The following is an 18571-nucleotide window of genomic DNA, read 5'->3' on the forward strand; positions in this document are numbered from 1 at the left end:
GGGGATGAGGGGGCCGCGGCCGGCGGCGGCGGCGGCGGCGGCGGCCGGGGGCGGGCGGTGAGCGCTGCGGGGCGCTGTTGCTGTGGCTGAGATTTGGCCGCCGCCTCCCCCACCCGGCCTGCGCCCTCCCTCTCCCTCGGCGCTCGCTCGCGGCTCGCGGCTCGCGCTCGCTCCTCTCCCCTCGCAGCCGGCCGGGGCCGGCGCCGACCCCAGCCCGGGAGCCCTTGCCGGCCCGGCCGCCCGCGCTCGGGGCTGTTTCCGCGAGCAGGTGAAAATGGCCGAGAACTTGCTGGACGGACCGCCCAACCCCAAACGAGCCAAACTCAGCTCGCCCGGCTTCTCGGCGAATGACAGCACAGGTGAGGGGGGGGCCAAGCGGGGGGCGGGGGCCCACCCCCAGGTGAGCGCCGGGGAGACCCTCCCCGAGGCGGAGGCCCGCGCAGCCGCTTCCCGGGACTACGCCGGGCCGGCCGAGGGGAAGTTTGTGGCCAGACTGCGCCGGGGCCCCAAGCGGGGGCCGGCCCTTCCCGAGCGCTCGCGGCGGGCCCCGGAGTTGGGGAGTCCTCCGCGCGCCGAAAGCGAGCGGTACCTGCGGGGAGGAAAAGTAAAGTGGAGCGAGCTCGTCTTCGTGGGGATTCCACGCGCCTCTCTGTGCCACCGTGCGTCGGCACACTCGGGGCTGCCTGGAGGGATGACAGCACAGGGTAGGTTTCATGGTTAGGGAAGGAAAAAGTGCGGCGAAAGGGGGGGCCCAAAGTGTTTTCTGAAGTAGTAGCACAATTCGCAGTGCTGCGACTAGAAGACACTAGTAGCAGCATCCAGCCTGGGAGTTACGACTTGGAAGTTTCTTTGGAATGTGCTCCTTGGGAAAATGCTTAGCAGTTATCTTGAAAACTCTCGTTGTTTGGTCACTTAAGTCGTTCCATTTTCACCTTCCCAAACTTCGTTAGCAAGATGTCATCAAAGTTGCTGTGGTGTGTTTCAGAGGCACAACCTTAAAAGAAAGTTAGATAGCAGATCCTTTCGGGCTACAATCTCCACTTGAGCTGGTGTGGCTTTTACAGTGTAGATGTATTTTTAAAAAATTATGTTAAGGAATGTAGGAATTGCAATTTTTGCCCCCCCCCCCCATTTTTTTTTTTTTTTTTTTAGCACGGTATTAAACAGCATCCCCGAAAACTTCCTGAGGTAATCCCATCAGTTGCTTAAGTATTTTAGTTTATTCGTTTAATAACTCTGGGTTCTTCTGGGCTGGTTCACGGTAGCATTATGATCGAGTTGTATTTCCTCTTTCAGAGCTCTCCTTTGCAGTAAAAAAACTTGTGCGCTGCTTGCATTTCTCCAGTACAGTCTTGGAGTAGCAGCATCTGAAAATCAGTTTATAATGAATGGGTCCAAATTGAGTTATATTGCTGCAGCAATGCCTTCAGATTTGCAGAAGACACAGCTGTTCAGCTTGTGCAAATATTTCTGTGGCCACTGACATGTTTCTACTAATGGTCTAAAAATTTTATTTCTCCTGTTGAAACAAAACTACTTGAATTTTGTGGCTTCAGTTTTAACACAGTTCCTAGAATATTAATGTAGGGGTGAGAGAAACGATTTTTAAAAAATCCGCTATAAGGAGATTCTTGTCTAGTTTAAATAAAATTTGTTAAATGGTTGAGGGGGGTAGTAAATACGTCTCATGAGACATAAAAGTCACTAATGCTTTTTTTTAAATTGGTAAAGAATTGAGTGTGATGTTTATTTTGTCAAATCACCTTGTCTGAAGTAAGAAGTGTGGAAACAACCATGATTTAAATGCCCTTTTACTGCGGAACAGATCTCCTTTGCTTCATTAATCTTGCTGTGTTTGAATGAAAAGTCTTTAATCATGTGAAACATAGATCATACCAGGCAAGTTCAGCTTTGAAGCTTGTCTTCTGAAACTGGTAGCTTTTTGAATGGCCTTGCAGCTTTGCTGTTGTTGAAGGAGTGTATTACAGATTGTGTTTTCTTGAGGGATAAATTACTAACACAAGACTTAACAGAAAGGCTTGTCCAAATATATACATTCAGCTGTTAACAAGATGGAGCCCAGAGAATGGCCTTTTTGGGTAGTTCTGTTATTGGATGGTCACATATTTACTTGATGCACTGCTAAATCACAACAAAGTTTATCTGAGAGGATTTTTCCCTCTTGGCCACTTTTCCCTCCTTCCTTTCCAACGTCGATCCTCCCAAGGCTTGAGGGCTCGCTCTTTTCCAAATGTGGAGCAAAAAAAGTTTTTAATAGCTTCAATTTAAATCATTTAAAGAATAAAATTCATGATCATACTTATGTCGAGTTCCCTTGGTTACATGTTCATCACGTCACGTTATCAGGCAAGAGTCTATTAGTGTGGGGGCCAAGGAAGGGATCATCATCCAGCACATTAAACGAGGTACAACCTTGTCTCCCATCGCTACTAGTCTGAGACAGAGAGATCTTAAGGATACATATTAAGCAAATAAAGGATTAAAGGAATCGCATTACGTACAATCAAAGGAGTGAGGGCATTGGGTTAGATGGGAAAGTAGGGAGACTCAACCTCATTGTAGTGAGAGGATGTGTTTTTGAGGCTCCCAGGAGAAAATTGGACCAGGTGGAGCAAGGTGTGTTTCCTGTTTCTGTGATAAACTTTGAGTGACGGGAGCTCTGTGCATATGAGGAGGAGCAGGAGGAGCCCGGATGGCCTGAGAAACCTGAGTGATTTGGACTGCCACCATGCAGTACGTGTCTGTGGGGACTGGCCTGGGGAGCCATCGGTGTCCATTGTGTGAGTCTGGGGGGCTGACATTGGGTGGAGAGAACAGTACTCCTGCCATTGGGGAGCTCACAGGCCAGGGTACTGCCTACAGGGCACTTACAGTCTAGCAGAGGGAGTGTGGCATGCCAGTGAGGTAAGGTGGCATCTCTGAGTGATAAATGTCATTACCACTGATGACAGGAGAGGCTGGGAAGGCTTCTGAGGAGAGTTTGGGGAGGGGATGCGGCACTAGAGAATGTGCCCCAAAGGAAAGTAGCAAGAGGAAGAAGGAAAAGAAGGAAAACTGACCTCACCCAAACCTCAGCTCTGGAGTGGCCCTGGATTTAACATCAGGAGATTGCTGTTGAAGTAGCATTTTCTTGTTTTACATCGAAGGCTTTCTCACAAGTGCAGTCTTCCTTCGCTTGGCACCCATTATAAGAGGTAGGACCGTGTGTTTCCAGTATTAATTGTGTGTTTTGGAAACTTCTTTATTTAATATGTTCAGATTAAAACAGCATATTAGTATTTTTCAACAGCAGGGATTCATGATTTAACATTGAAGGAGAAGTAAATATCCGGGCAAGCAGTAGACTTTTTTTTTTTTTTTTGGTAAGCTTTATTGAAGCCACATTTACATACAACAAATAGACTAGTTAAAGTTTTTAAAGACTGTCTTCTGAAAATTGAACACAGATCTATTTCATCCTATCCTGTTTAAGTGTCCCTAAGTAGTTGTGATATACTTTATAAGGTGAGTCCCTTTAAATGCTATAGGAAACCATATTTAAAGAAAGTTTGGGGTAAATACGGTTACCAACCAAAATACCTTTCACAACAAAATAATGATCTGTTATGTATGTGTCGTGTTTTACTTATCAGAGTGCTTTTCTCCACATCCCCTCAGCTTGGTCCTCACAGCATCCTTTGAGGTAGGATGGGAAGATACTCTTCCTGCCCATTCTAGGGAAAGAACCAGACGAGAGAGGTGATCCGCCCAAAACCAGAACCAAACCTAGGTGATTAAAGTAAATATTTTGTGTATATTCGTTTTCCAAATCTGTGTCCATAAACAGGAAATTTGCTTGAATCATGGATTTAGGAGCTTGTAGTACTTGGCAAGTTTCAATAGCGTAACTCCAGCAGGTGAAGTAAATCTTGGGGGTGTGGAGTCTGCCACCAGCTCTGGGGGGAAGCAGAATGTGTTCTTCCTACCGGGGGTGCAGGGCACTGGCTCCCTCTTCCCTCTGGTTCTGGTGCAGCAGTTTGTTCTCACCTTCCTGCGGATGGCAGTGAAAATTGAGGACCAGTCAAGTTTTTTCATCTCTTCATTGAGTTCTGGCTAAATAGGAAACAAACTTTTGTAGAGACTTCTAGGGCCAGGGCTTTTCATGACTTGACTTGACTTTTACACGTGTTGGAAAAGTAGGGACTTTTGGATAACCTAGGGCTCCGTTGAACTTGCTCAGGGATGATGATGGGTAAGTACGAACCCCACCAGGGGTGTCTCTCGGTGCAGCAGACCACCGAGAATCACTCCTGTTGGACGTTCGAGTGTGATCCCGTAACTTTTAAACCTTACAGAGACAACTTGTAAAGGGGTGGAGGGGCTTGTTCTTAGACCAGTAGCAGTGTTTTTACAACTTGTGACTAGTACCACTGTGGCTCTGAGACAGAGTATGTGATTACTTGGGGCCATATAAATGCTGACTTTGTGTTTTTACTTAATGTATTTGAAAACAAGAGTTAAAAATGATTTTGCCAAAGTATGCCTTCTCTGGTTAGGATGAAATGTATCTTATTGTGAGCTGTTCAAAATGAGCAAAGCTTGTGTTAAGCCAGTTGAGTTCTTGGGTGCCATTAGTCAGGACACCACCTCTTCCATCTTAATTCAAGCCAGCATTCCAAGTATGTTCCAAGAAAACTAGAAGGCATGCGAAGAAGCATTTCTTAGAAAAGGTTTTGTGCTCACACGAGGCTGGGAATAGCTGAGGAGCTCTACGGCAAGGCCTTTCCAGAGCCCTAACATGCTGCTGGGCTCTAGCCTCACGGCACAGGGCTGTAGTTTGCACCATTCCCAAACCTTTTTTATGTAAATACAAGGGTTGACAGACTTTCTCTAAAGGGCCCAAGGTCATATTCTTGGCTTTCCAGGCCGTATGGTCTCTGTCATACTGAAGACTGCCTTTTCAGCAGGGAAACAGCCCTGGACGTAAGTACACAAATGGGCGCGGCTATGTGCTGGTAAACTAGTAACTTTGTCAGAGCCAGGAGTTGGCTCTCAGGCCACAGTATGGGACACTGATGTAATGTGGGATTCCTGCTCTGAGGATCCTCGGTTTTCTCTTTTGAAAAGTGAATGTGCCCCCATAGTCCTGGCTCCTTGGACCAGAGACCTGTTTGTTGATGGATCTGTCAGAGACAGTCACCATGCGCATGCGTCCGTGTAGTCCCACGAGCAGGCAGATCGGTTGCAGTGTAACACACTCAAGTGGGGTGGTAGCCAAGAATTCTGTAGTCAAGACTATTGATTTTTGTCTCCATTTTCAATTATATGTCTATGTAATAGGAACAGGAGGACCATGAAATTTTAAAATTGCAAGAACTTAGGTGGTGCGGTGTATTCTGAAGATTATTAACTAACTTGAAGCATATTTCATGGACTGTTTCTGCAGCAAATGAATAGGTGATTCTGGTTCTTTACCACATGTATAACAATTCAGTCTGAGTTACCTAGGCAGTAGCAGTATACAGAGGATTCTTATCAGTGGCTCTGAGTAGCGTAGAACTGTGTTGACAAAATAAAACTTGGAGGCAAAACTCAAGAATACAAAATGCTATCAAGTGCTAGAATGCTTGAGTCATAAAGGGCAATCGGAGAGGGCTTCATTTATTCACCTGCTGTTCACTGGATGTCCCTGTATGCAGAAACCTGGGGCTGGATGTCCAGGTGGGGGGTAGCACCTGAGAGATCCTGGGGACAGACAAGGGAGCCTTGGCTGAGGGAAGCACCAGGAGTAGCCTGGTGGGCCCTCTGAACTCCTGTACTCCGGTGCCGCCGCCTCTTCTGAGCCAGAACAAGGCACCTGGCAGCTGGGGAAGTCTGCTGGGGTCTGTGCCTTCTGTAATGTTAAGAAAAGCACTCTGGCCGGGGCACCTGAGTGGCTCAGTCGTTGGGCATCTGCCTTCCGCTCAGGTCATGTTCCCAGGGTCCTGGGAGCCAGAGCCCCGCATCTGGCTCCCTGCTCAGCGGGAAGCCTGTTTCTCCCTCTCCTGCCCACCCCCCGCCCCCGCTTGTGTTCCCTCTCTCGCTGTGTGTTTCTCTGTGTCAAATAAATAAAATCTTTTTAAAAAGAAAAGAAAAGCACTCTGGCCACTCACAGCAGTTTCGTCTCTATGAGTGTCATCATGTATGGCCTGTGGGTATGATCTGTGGCCCCTGGCTCGCATTGAAGTCTTCTAGTTGCCCCAGACTGTGTCTCCTAAGCTCTCAAACTCTCGGCCATCCCCTCTGGTTTTCAGCACACGTGCCTGTTGTTCCCTGACCCAGTCTTAGGCCTTTGCCTAGTGGTGCATCCCTCCTTAGAAATGCCATCCTATGCTTGATGGGCTCCTCGGGGCTGGCGTGGTTGTCCACGGCTCCTGCATTAACTGGGGGAGGGGTGCCACACTTGTCCAGCTCAGTCTTAAACTTTGCTTTCAGGGAAATTCTCACATTGCAGCACATCACTGATGAAGAAATGTAATCCCTTGTGGCAGTGCCTGTTGGGGGGCTTTTGCACATTCGGCTTTCTGTGGGGGCTGTGCTCTGCTGTCAGGAGTGCTGAGATGGAGCCACATGCGGGGTCCTGTGGGAGTGGGGCAGAGGTTGCCCAGCTCCAGCCTGGACTTGGTGAGCCGTGAATCACTCTGATTTGCAGGAGAGCTCTTTAGATGCAGGGAATGGGTGCAGGAAAGGCACGCAAGTAAGCAAAAGTGATTCCTTTTCCCCCCAGGATTTTAGACAATGTAGGGAATGACTGTTGCTGACGTTGAAAAACTGCCTTCAGGGTGTTTCTGGTTCTAAATTTGGGAAGCAAGGCTATCTCTGAGCTATATGTCTAAAAGTTGAATTCCTTTCTTTTTAAATCTTCCCCTTAGAAAGATACCATCCCATGTGACATTCCCCCCCCCCGTGTTTCATTTCCATTAATCAAAAGAACGTTTAGTGGAACCATCCCTAAGCATAGTAAAATCTAATGGTGAAAAAAATTTCACCTGATTATATCTGACTTTCCTGTTTCTAGGCGTCCCATCTGCTACTGTTTAAAAATCTCTTAATTTGCCCATCTTTCTAATGCACCTGTGCCACAGCGTAGACAGTAGGTGGTTCTTAACAGTGGTAAGCTGTTTAATGGGGTTGGACAGTTCTGTTGTGAAGCAGATTCTTTTTATTATTTCAAAAGCTTCCCTTTGCACTACCACCCAAATATTTTGGATTTTTTTAAACTGTACCATTTATACATGTTTTAACTTTGTGGTTAGAATAACCAATGAAATACCAAAAAAAACAAAACAAAACAAAACAAAAAAAAAACTCTTGTTATGAGAGGCTTGTCCAATATTTAAATAAAGGACATTTCAGTATTTGATTACAAACCAAATGATGACACTCAGAACTATAGAAATCTATCAAATAATTAGGGTTTGCTTTGACAATTACGGGCTATAAAAGCTTGACCCAGTTCCTTTGGATTAAAATATTTTGAGTATTTGTCACCTGATTAAAAGTAGAACCTTCTACCCATGACTCAGAGTTGAAGGAAATGTCAGAGCTTTTTATACTGAGAGGCGGGCAGCGCGGTAGTAAGGAAGGAGCCCTGGCCTCCGCTCGGAGTGGACACTGAATCTCAGCTCTCAGCTTGTCAGTTCTGTGACTTGGGCCAGTGACTTTACATTTGAGCTTGGGTAGGTGAGGGTGGCGATCTTTTTCTCCAGGGGAAAAAAATTCCTTTTTCTGTTATCACTTTGACTCACTTTGTATATTGGGCTACTGTGGTTACTGGTATGTAGCAGGTTGCAGCAGCTGTTATTGGTCTTTAATTGTTTGGGAAAACATTAGTCGTGCGCTTCCTTGTGGGCTGGTGGGGTTTGGGATGATGTAGGTAGGTGAAGAGTCTGACCCAGAACCAGATCCATGGGAGTTTCTCTCTGAATGAATGGAAAGATGCCACCCCTGCCTAGTTCTCTTCCTGTACCAGGGCTGGTGTTGAGTGTTGGCTCTATCAACTTGCAAAAGAATGAATTAGAAGCCGAGATTCAGGAATCCTACAAACCAGGTGATAATTTGACACACTTTACTCAGTTTGTGTTTGAAGTTAAAAACTATCCTTTATTGGAAAATTGAAGTCTAAATGAAATTGTTTTTCAACAGGAAGTTGATTTAGGTTAGGACTTAGTGAAAAAAGAAAAGCAAGTATGGAGAAATCATAAAAACAGTCTTTTTCTAAAACAGGAGAAATGGCCTTGGGATCACTGTCCAGTTTAGTCAGGTTGATTAGACGGAAGAAGTGTCAGTGAAGTTCACTTTCTCCCTTGGTTCAGCTGCACTGCTCTGGAAGGGGTCAGAGTGAGCTTTCTGCTGTATTGTGGGGGTTTTCTCTCCTACAGATTCTGTCCTGGAAGCGATTTCAATGGAGTTTATGGCTTTCCATTCTAGATATTTTGGGTGTGGTGATTTGTGGTTTTTGCTGGGAAAACTGTCCCATGGTGGACAAAGAGCTTTTTCTCCTAATTTGTGTGTCTTTACGTTAAATCTTGTTTACATTTTATTTAGTAAACAACTTTCACTGAAAATGACTAAAAGGCATGAAGTGTACTGATAGATTTTCTGTCCTGTTTTTGTTGTGCCTCTACTAATAATGGGTTTGGGTTCTGTTTGAAGAAGAGCACAGTCTGCCCAGGGTTGAACTTCTCTTTAAAAATCTGTAAGAGAATCATTTGAATTACTGGTAGATAATTGGCTATTTTAGCTTGCACTGGTGACTTTCTCAGTCTTTGAAAGTGTAAGGAAAAACTGATTTCTTCTCCACAGTAAGAGAGTAGATTGGGACGTTTCCTTTGTTTGAAATGCCCATGTTCTCGTGGTAATCTGAGCGAGTACAGTCCAGTAGAACTTGATGTGATGGTGCCATGTTCTGTATCTGCACTGCCCAGTACTGGAATCACCAGCAAATTGTTACTAATGTAATTCAGGAACTAAATTTCAGATTTTATTTAATTTTAATTAATGTACATGTCAACAGCGGCCTCTGGCTAGTGGCTGCTGTGTGGTACAGCACAGCCCTGAGTGCATTTACTTATGTCATTTGTTCATAGTTTTAAGGTATTTATGACCTAGAGGACAAAGTTCCTTCCAAGGGACCATTTTCTAAAGACACTTTCAAAAGTATTTGTTGCTTTAGATGTAGGATCTTTTACCCATTTAGACAATATTTTACGCTGTGGGGTCCTCCGTGGACATTTAGTATGATGCGACGAGTCCAATGTCTGCCTTCATGGGAGACAGCTGTAGTTTGGTGTAACCGAGCACCTCGGAGGGGAGGTCCCCAGGCATATGGTCCCATGCATGGTGGGGCACAGGACAGAGTCTGTTCTGAGGGTCTTGGAGGGTCTTCTGGGAGAGGTGACATTTGCATGGAGACCTATGGATGGACAGGAGATGGGGGTGGAGACTACCGTTGCAGGTGTAGGGAATGGCGTAAATAGCCATCATGAAGGTCTGGAAGTTGAGAGTCCTGAGTGTGTAACAGCTTTTGCAGAAGCCAGTTTTATTTTTGGTTTACACTCATTGGGCTACCATTTAGAGGCCATGTGGTCTTGCTTCTGAGAGGCAGAGACTGCCGGTGTGGTCCCACTCTGGATACAATCTCAGCTGTACCGCTTCATTCTTTTAATCAACAAAGATTTAAATGCTTATGTCACTCAAATCGGTGATATGTTCTTACTCTGTGTGGGATACTGCTAGGCTGTGGTGACCCCAGTGCTGGTTCCGTCCTCTTGGACGGAGCTGTGGTGGTGTGGCCAGGCAGTCCAGCAGGCCCACCAATGCCTGTCTGATCTCATACTGAGATCAGCGCTGCAACGGAGGCTTCAGGGCCGCGGTCAGGAAAACTTCGTATGTAGAAGGACTATTGGGGGACTCAGTCTGGGCACCTGAAGGCAAGGTAAGGTTGTGGAGAGCCTCTGGTGTCAGACCAGGGAGTCCAGATCATCCTTTTAGGGCTTGAAAAACAATACAAAATTTTAGAAACCCGTTGCGTCCAGGGTAATTGGAGGAAGCAACTGTGATTTGTTCTCCAGAAATCTAGATCAGCTTTTCCAAGGGTGTATTTTTCCATCCATGTTCGTATCTGCTGGGAGAGTTGACAACTGCTTTCTCTTCCCCACAAGCCCTGTTTGTGAGAGGAAAAGCCCCATGAATCAGAATTCATATACTTATTTAAGATATTAGGAATTTCTTGTACAAACATAATTTTCTTTCAAAAACTTTTTTAAAAATTGTTTTGAGAGTATGGGTAACGTATTCGTATGGCTCAAACTTGCAACCAGCAGGAAAGATGGTTTAGGAGAGGGCCTCCTTCTCCTGCCTCTGGAGCCCCCGGCGTCCTCCCTGGAGGCAGCCCGCGCTAGCTGCTGCTTGTGCGCCTTTCTAGAGCACGCTGTGCGGGTGGAAGCGCATGCCCTCGCTTGCTCTTTCCTGCCAGAGTGGCACAGCATGCATGTTGCTCCCACTCTAAGTGCACTCCTGACTGAGAAATACCTCAGAGCTGTTGCAAATACTAATATTTGAAGAGCAGGCTTCATTCTAAAAATCCTTTTTTTTTTTTATGGTAAAATATTTTGGTGCTGTACTTAACACAAAATGATTTCAATGTTTTCACTGTACTATAAATAGGAAGAATTGAAGTTTCAAAAAAATTAATCGAAGACTGTAGGAGATTTTGCTACTGTCATCATGTTACATGTCATGCAACCAGTTCACACCAAAGCTCTGTTCCTAGTTTCCCAGTTTCTGGAAGAGATTCCTAAAACCAGAGGTTTTTTATTATTCACCTTATTAATTAATGATATACACATATCTCTAGCTTAACAACCTACTTGTATACCAAGCAGATAAAGTAAAAATCAGTCTCTTGTTTGGTAGGACTTCTAAGAATGTTCACATTAACTCCAGACCTTTTCTTTAATTTAGTTAGTTGACCTAGAGATTGCAAAAATTAAGGTGACCAAAAGGTCCTTCAGAAGAGGAGTGGCTGAGTCCCCTGCCATGGTGGTTTGGGGAAGGGAAGCGATCTTCCCTTCAAAAGGAAGAGAAGTCTGAGGGTTATTAACTTTAAAACAGATGGAAAACATACATGATAATTAGGCCCTTCTCAGTAGTAAAAAGTGTGTATACATAGATTTCCAGAAGAAAACCTCCAGAAATTGTTTTTCTTGGCAGCGGGGGACTGAAGATGTTTTGGGGGCTCTCTGCTTTGCACTTTATATTCTTCTAAATGCTTCAAAAAAAATCCATAAGAGCGCCTAGGTGGCTCAGTGGGTTAAGCGACTGCCTTCGGCTCAGGTCATGATCCCGGAGTCCTGGGATCGAGTTCCGCATCAGGCTCCCTGCTCCCCCAAGGAGCCTGCTTCTCCCTCTGACCCTCTCCCCTCTCATGTACTCTCTCTCGTTCTCGCTCTCTCAAATAAATAAATCTTTAAAAAAATAAAATAAAAAAAATCCATAAACATCATACTTTCATCACAAAACTAGTGAAAGAGTAAATCAAATCCAAAGCAAAAATCTTAGTTTTTGTGGTTAGAAGAATCTGTTAAATGGTGACAAGTGGTGTTTTGGTTAGTTCTGTTGCAAAACCTTTAGACCTCTAGCAAGAATGATTTGAACAAGTGTAAATTAACTTAGAAGTGCCATCCAAAGATAGGAAAATGTGATTGTGTTTTAGTGGCATGTCCTGTTACCACTTTCTTTGTCACAAGCTCCGATTCTAACAGAATCCTTTCAGTTAGAGGTTTCTCCATTGATGTTACTGGAAGCCGCGGGACCTGACACCACCTAATGTTTGAGTATTTCAAACTACTGTCGGCTTCCCCAATGTGGCAACATTTAGCTGTTACATTGGGTGCACAATGCTGTATGTAGATTGTCATACTCCTTTAGGAAAAAAACAGTAGTTTTTGAAAAGTCCTTCTTTAAAGTACTTTTTCTTTTCCTGCCTTTTAAGCTCATGTGAACACTAAAACTATTTTAAACTAATATTGAGTGCGTTTCAGATTTCATCTTCAAACTGCAAATACTCCCAACTGGAAGTGTTCCAGGTGTTATCATCTGGGCTGAATGAAGCTCATCACCTGGGCCTGCACACCCCAGGGGCTGCCTTTAAAAAAATCAATTTCCTTAATTACTTAAATGAATCGTTCATTCACAGGGTTCAAAAATCAGAGGAGGACACAAAGCTGTAGAGTGAAACTTTCCTCCCTCCCTCCAACTAGTGCCCCCAGGTAACCACTGTGAGTAGATTGTGCACCCCTCCAGGGTTCCTCTCTTCAAGCAGACGCTGTCTATTCTTGGCTCCCTTGCCGCCTTCCTGCCTTTTCTTGTTCCTGGAGGTAGCATACTGTACACATTGTTGCACACCTGTACATAGCAGCATGTGGAGAGCTTCATTGTCTCTTTCCATAGTTGCTGGTGTCCATTATATGAGATGTGCCATAATTGGTTTAATCTGCTCCCCACTGATGGACATTTAGGTTATTTCCAATCCTGTTCTCGCACAAACAGTGCTTTAATGAATAGCCATGCACAATTATATGTGTATCTGTAGAACAGATCCCTAAAAAGCGAATAAAAGGTTAAAAGGAATATGCATTTATAATTTTGATCATATCATCAAATTATCCTCCCCAGTGCTTGTATGTTGGTGGATTCTTAAAGCTTGAAAAGCAGCACACTTATATCCAGCATAGACCTCACTGGGTATTTTGGGTATATTATTTATTAAATATAGTCTAGTTGATGGATACTCAAGTTATTCTTCAGCTCGTGATTCTCCGTCATTTTGTACCTCTTAGTCGCTTGCGATTTATCTATAATTCTATGGTGTTTTTTCCCCGTTAAGACTTTTTTTAGAGCAGTTTCAGATTTCATGGTAAAATTGAGGGGAGGGTGCAGAGATTTTCCACACATACCCTGCCCCCACATGCACAGCCTTCCCCATTAAGGGCACTCCCACTAGAGTGTGTTTGTTATACTTGATAAACCTACATGGACACATCATCATCAGTTTACCTTAGGGTTCATTCTTGGTTTTGTACGTTCTGTGTTTGGACAAATGTATCATGACATCTATCCATCATTGTATTATACAGAGTATGTTCCCTGTGCTAAAAAATCCCTGGACTCCACCTGTCCAAACCGCCCCCCCTCCGCCGCAGCTGCTGACCTTTTTATTGTCTCTGTAGTTTTGCCTTTTCCAGAATGTCCGATAGTTGGGACCACGCAGTTTGTAGCCTTTTCAGATTGGCTTCTTCCACTTAGTATTATACACATAAGGTTCCTCCATGTCTTTTTGTGGCCTGATAGCTCATTTCTTTCTAGTGCTGAATAATACTCCATTGTCTGGATGTTGGTGTACTTTTTGGACTTAATGCATTTACTTCCTGTTATGGGTGTTCCTGTAGTCCACATATAAGCCCACTTTTATTTGCTGTATAGTTGACACCGCAAGTTCAGACAGCGGTATTTCCCCCTTCCTCCTGACTTGGTGTTGCTGCCTGCCAGCCACAGCTGCCAGCATTTGGGCCAAAGGACCTGGTCTCTGGGCATCCCTTGCTTGTTCCTCACGCGGTAGCCAAGTAGTCTGAGGTGGCCTGGCACCTGGGGCCTGGGGTAGTTTCTGCAGAGGTTAGATCCTAGCCCAGCTGCCAACATTCCTCCTCCTTCAGGACTTCAGAGTTGCACAGTGGATGGGTAGCTGATTCCAGCCCCTCACCTGGGTCTCAGTACCCCCTCGGCTGTGGTGGTGGAGAATAGTGAAACCCTTTCTGCTCCCTTGGCTCCAGACCACCTGGTTACCATTTGGGGGCCACTGAGTGAATTACGGTTGGTCTGGTGGTGGCTTGCTGCTGTGACCACATCTTCTGTCCCACCTTTGTCTTACGAAGCCTTCAAAATCTCCACCATTCACGGATGAGGGAGAAAGCACACAAACCACATTTAAGAAACTTAAAATTGTCCTAGCTCTCTGGGAATGGCACTTCCCTGGAACTTGTAAGTGCGTGGAGTGAGGGTAGGAGGCTGACTGTGATTCCAGGACTCTGGTGATTCAGGCCCAGGGTGACAGGACTTGCGGTCTGGACTGTCTTGGGTTCCTTAAGTGAAGGGTAAATAGCAAACATTCAGGGAAGCAAGATTTCTCCATCTCTGAAGCACAGTAACCATGAAATGCATTTGTGAATGAGAAAAAAAAATGCTCGAATTTTAATAGTAAATGATGATCCAAAGTAGACTTTAGCCTTCTTGGGTAGACTTATTGTATAGAGGGCATTTTTATAAACCAGGTTTTTCCCTTCTGACTTAATATCACAGTTTCTAAAGTACTGTAGTTTTATTTCATTTAGTTTCATCTACTGCAATAGCCTGCTGTCCTTCCCCTCACTTCAGACAATATAGTTGTTGGTGTTTAAATATTTAAAGGTACTTACTGGACAGGTTTCCATCTAAAAGAGTCCCCTGGGTGGATCCTTTGGTAACAGGAATATTTGTCCCCTAAATTAGCTATAAATTTGGGTTTAATAAATTATAACTGTCAACACAACACTTATATTGGAGAATAGAATTTAGGCTTTTATTTTTTTTGTTTGGGTTTTTTTTTTTTTTTTTTTTTGGTCCTATGCTCTGCATGATGAGTGGTTTTTTAAAAGACATTAACAACGGATCTTCCCAAAGAAGGCCTTTCTTCATTTAAAGTGTTCTGGTGGGGTCCCTTCCTCCTGAATCACATCCACACACCTGCAGAGGGAAGCCCACCATGTTGGAGTTAAAATCCATCACAAGCAAAGTGGCCAGCTTGTTCTGTCTGCCCAGCCCCCTTCTTCCACCCCGTCCATGTGCAGTGTTCCTTTCTCAGCGTCTTTTCCTTCTAAAGATCTGCTCAGAGTTTGCCTCTCATCTGCAGCCTTTTCCACTTGCTTGTAAAATCTGGTATCTGTGTTAGCAGTTTCAGTTTGTGACTTGGTGTCCATGACCTGTCTTCCTCAATTAGATTAGAATCCTCTGGGGGGCAGACTTTTATTCGAGTCTCAGATAAGCCCAGTTGTCCCTGCAGGGAGTGAAGTCCCGAGCACGACATGTGCCCACTCTAGGAAGGCCCCAGAGGAGGCAGATTGCTCAGCCACGTCTGCTCTGGCTCTTGAGCAGATAGTGATTCTGAGGTGAGGCAGGACTTTTTGTTCAATATAAAATCACTGTTCAGAATGAAGTAAAACCTCATTCTGTACTAATTAGGGGGTAGTATGTCTGCATAAAAAGCTTGAATCACAGAAGATTTAAGAAGGAATTTACTTTAATTATTTCCCAATAGTCATTGTAAAAAAAAAAAAGATGTCTTTTGGGAACTTGTTTAAATGCCTAGATAAAAATTATTTGTGGTGTGCCAGGTGGCTCAATCTGTTGAGAGTTTGACTCTTGATTTTGGCTCAGGTCATGTTCTCAGGGTTGTGAGATCAAGCCCCACATTGGGCTCTGCCCTGGGCAGGAAGCCTGCCTGGGGTTCTGTCTCTCCCTCTCCCTCTGTCCCTTTCCCCCTCCAAAATTATTTGTAATGGGCCTAAATGCTAAGAAAACAGTGTTCTTTTCTTTTTCTTTTCCTTTTTTTTTTTTCAAGATTTGAGAGAGCGTGAGACAGCAAGCAAGAGAGCACAAGCAGGGGGAGCAGCAGAGAGAGGGACAAGCAGACTCCTCACTCAGCAGAGAGCCCGATGTGGGGCTTGATCCCAGGACCCCGGGGTCATGACCTGAGCCAAAGGCAGAAGCCCAACCAACTGAGCCACCCAGGCACCTCTCTTGTCCTTTTAAAAATGTTTTAATTCTGCATTGTTGGAGAGTTGTCCCGTTATTTATTTGCACAATCCCCACGAATTTTCAAAGCAGAGTAAGCTTTACTTCTACTAGCGTTGTCACAAATTATTAGGACTTTACCTCAGAGAACTGACAGTCACTGAGCATGAACCCTGTACCAGGGATGCCTGGTCCTTGATGGGCATGTATCGGTTAGCCCTCATAGCAATCTTGGAAGATGGTGCCGTGACAGATAGTGACTGATATGTATTGAGTCCTTACTGCATGCCAGGCTAAGTACTATGTACACACAGTATGGTTTCATTCTTTCCTCAGTGAGCCTAGAGGCAGCTACTATTTTCATTTCCGTTTTAGAGCTGAGCAAACACATCAGGAGGTGTAGTCGGAGTGACAGAGAGGGGCTTGAATCAAGACCAGGCTGTGGTTCCTGTATTGTGAGTGTCTCACTGGTAATGTATTGATAAATGTACTGTGGAGGTCTCAAATGGTCTCCAGATCATCTAAGAATTAGAACCCTATGAAAGTGTTTACCATTCTGTGGATTCCTCTTCTTCAGATATGAGCTTTTTCAGAATGCATTGCCCTTTTTGGATTAATTTTTGTATCCAGTTTTTACTTAGGAATTAAAAATTCTTTTTGTAAAAATTTCCAGGGTTGATGAATAAAAGTGCTTAGCTTTTCTAAGATTTAAGAGAAGCATTTGAATAGTCAGAGTTATAGTACGAGTAATGCCAAAGGTCATGTAAAAAAAATAGGGAAGGAAAAACAAAAACAACTTTTTCAAAGAGAATGAGGGCTGCAGTGAGAAATGGGCGTGGGTTGGGGGAGAGGAGGCATCTGTGGGAGGGGTGTTTCATGCTCAGGAGTAGAGAAACGTAACAGGAACCAGCACCTAAACTCTTACTCTCAGGTTTGTTTCTCAGGCTATCTCTTATTCTGTGTTAGGCCATTTAATCTTCACACCGGCCACAGGATGGAGGGCCCTGGATCCTGAGGTGTATCCAGAGAGAGAAGTAGCCTGACTGGTCCCCTGCAGGTTTCCTGCAGGCTGCAGGAAAGGGGTGGGTGGGTAAAGAGAAGGATGAGTAGAACAGGGAAGCATTTTAAGAGAATTCATTATTGAATTTTGTTCTCTTTGTTTCTGTTTTATGATAGTAGTAACGTTAAGATAAATGTATCTTAAAATGTTTAACAAAATGTTTATATCTTCAGCTAAACAAGTAAAGTGTTAAAATTGTTATTTTGTATCCTGTAACTTTGGCACTCTTCTCCAGAATTCATTCACATGTTCAGGGTGGAGGTACTCGTGGAGAGCCCAGTCCCTCTTTCATGGTCCTTACAGCCTTGTGAGTTATAACTGAGAGTTGATATATGATTTTAAGACTCACTCATTATGTCTGCAAAGTATAGAAGAGTTCCTACTTCTGGCCAATACGAGATTTGATAAACTAGTTTGTACACATTGGGACAGAAAAATCAGTTCTGTGCCAGTTAGAGAATTTAGGGCCCCAGTTGTCAATCAAAGGAAGAAAGTAAAGTAATATGAGAGAAAGAGGAGACGTTAGAAAACCTAAGGAAAGATGTGTTTTAGGGATGACTTACTTGCTTAGCTGCATTTTAACAGACTTTCATATGTTACAGGCTGGGCAGATGGACTCAGCCACTTACCTGCTATTTGATTTGTAAAATGGATAGCTTTTTTCAGAGTACCTGATAGTAGTTCATCCCTTGTTTAAGGTGAAATATGGACTTCTGATAACGATGGCTAAGAATGGATCTTAGAACATGTAGGTTTCCTTGTCTTCGGGGTTGAGAGGGAATTGTTTCCTGGAGCGAGGTTTCTCTAAGCAGTCCAGAAGTGATCCCTTGTGATCGTGCTTGATGAAGACCTTCTGTGCTGTGGGTGCCCCAGCCTTGTAGGAGTGTGACAGAGACTGGGAAACCGGTAGCTGCTTTTCTTCCACCTCCGCTTAATGAAAGGGACGGACTCTGGGTTAGAGGCCAAAGAGCCCCAAAAGAGAGAAAATTCCTGGTGGCTGCGGAAGCATGACAGGCTGTGTGTGCTGTGTGATTGGGATGTCTCCTGCCAAGGCTAAGCCCCTAGAAAGCCGGGTCCCACGAATCTTGTTCAGCCTCAGCTCTGCTCCCTCCTGGGGCCGCTGGTGACTTGGTGGAGGAAAGGGAAACTACCTGGGATTGGAAGTGGTGAAGCTTAATCTTGAATCTTCAGAACTTCCGGTGATTCAGATTGGTATTGCCCAACCTGTGTGTTGGGACACTTTGGTGTATAGAAAGCATCACTCTGTATGTTGCAATATCCTGGCTTTCCTTCATCATTCTCCTTTGTCCGCTTTGTGAGCCAGAGAATATGTGCGTGGAGACAGTCACAGGGAGAAGAGGGGTGGCACTGTGAGTGGGGATGGCCCTCCGCACACCCTGCCCAGCCTACCTTGTCTTACAAAGACGCTCCCTGTGGATTTGCTTGTGGACGTGTGCACACGTGGTTGGACTGGTAGGTAAGGACGTAAGCAGAATTAGTCCGTTCTTTCCACAACCAAACAGCTGTGAGATGTGTTTGGACTGAAACAGGGTGAGAAAAGTGGTTGAGGTGGCCAAAGTGTGGCGGAGCAGCACAAACCAAACTGAGCCCAAAACATACCGCCCATGACAGCTGTCAGAGTCG

The 18571-nt window shown here is 44.7% G+C and overlaps 1 protein-coding gene across 4 annotated transcripts in view; it reads left to right on the top strand.

The window, feature by feature from the left end:
* The first annotated feature begins 43 nt into the window (after positions 1-43).
* The window catches only part of CREBBP (CREB binding protein), a 121165-nt gene continuing 102637 nt past the window's right edge, over positions 44-18571 (top strand). For 3 of the 4 annotated variants that reach the window (XM_025859064.2, XM_025859065.2, XM_073899597.1), the window contains exon 1: positions 44-359. In XM_025859064.2, coding sequence (XP_025714849.1) covers positions 275-359 — 85 coding nt within the window. In that variant the 5' untranslated portion in view covers positions 44-274. Of the gene's footprint in view, positions 360-18253; positions 18405-18571 lie in introns of those variants that run through there. The other variant, XM_073899599.1, reaches the window with a different exon arrangement.

The sequence above is a fragment of the Callorhinus ursinus genome, unplaced genomic scaffold (assembly GCF_003265705.2).
Source record: "Callorhinus ursinus isolate GAN/ISIS: 27379988/994484 unplaced genomic scaffold, GSC_fseal_2.0 scaffold13, whole genome shotgun sequence".
Taxonomy (NCBI): Eukaryota; Metazoa; Chordata; class Mammalia; order Carnivora; family Otariidae; genus Callorhinus; species Callorhinus ursinus.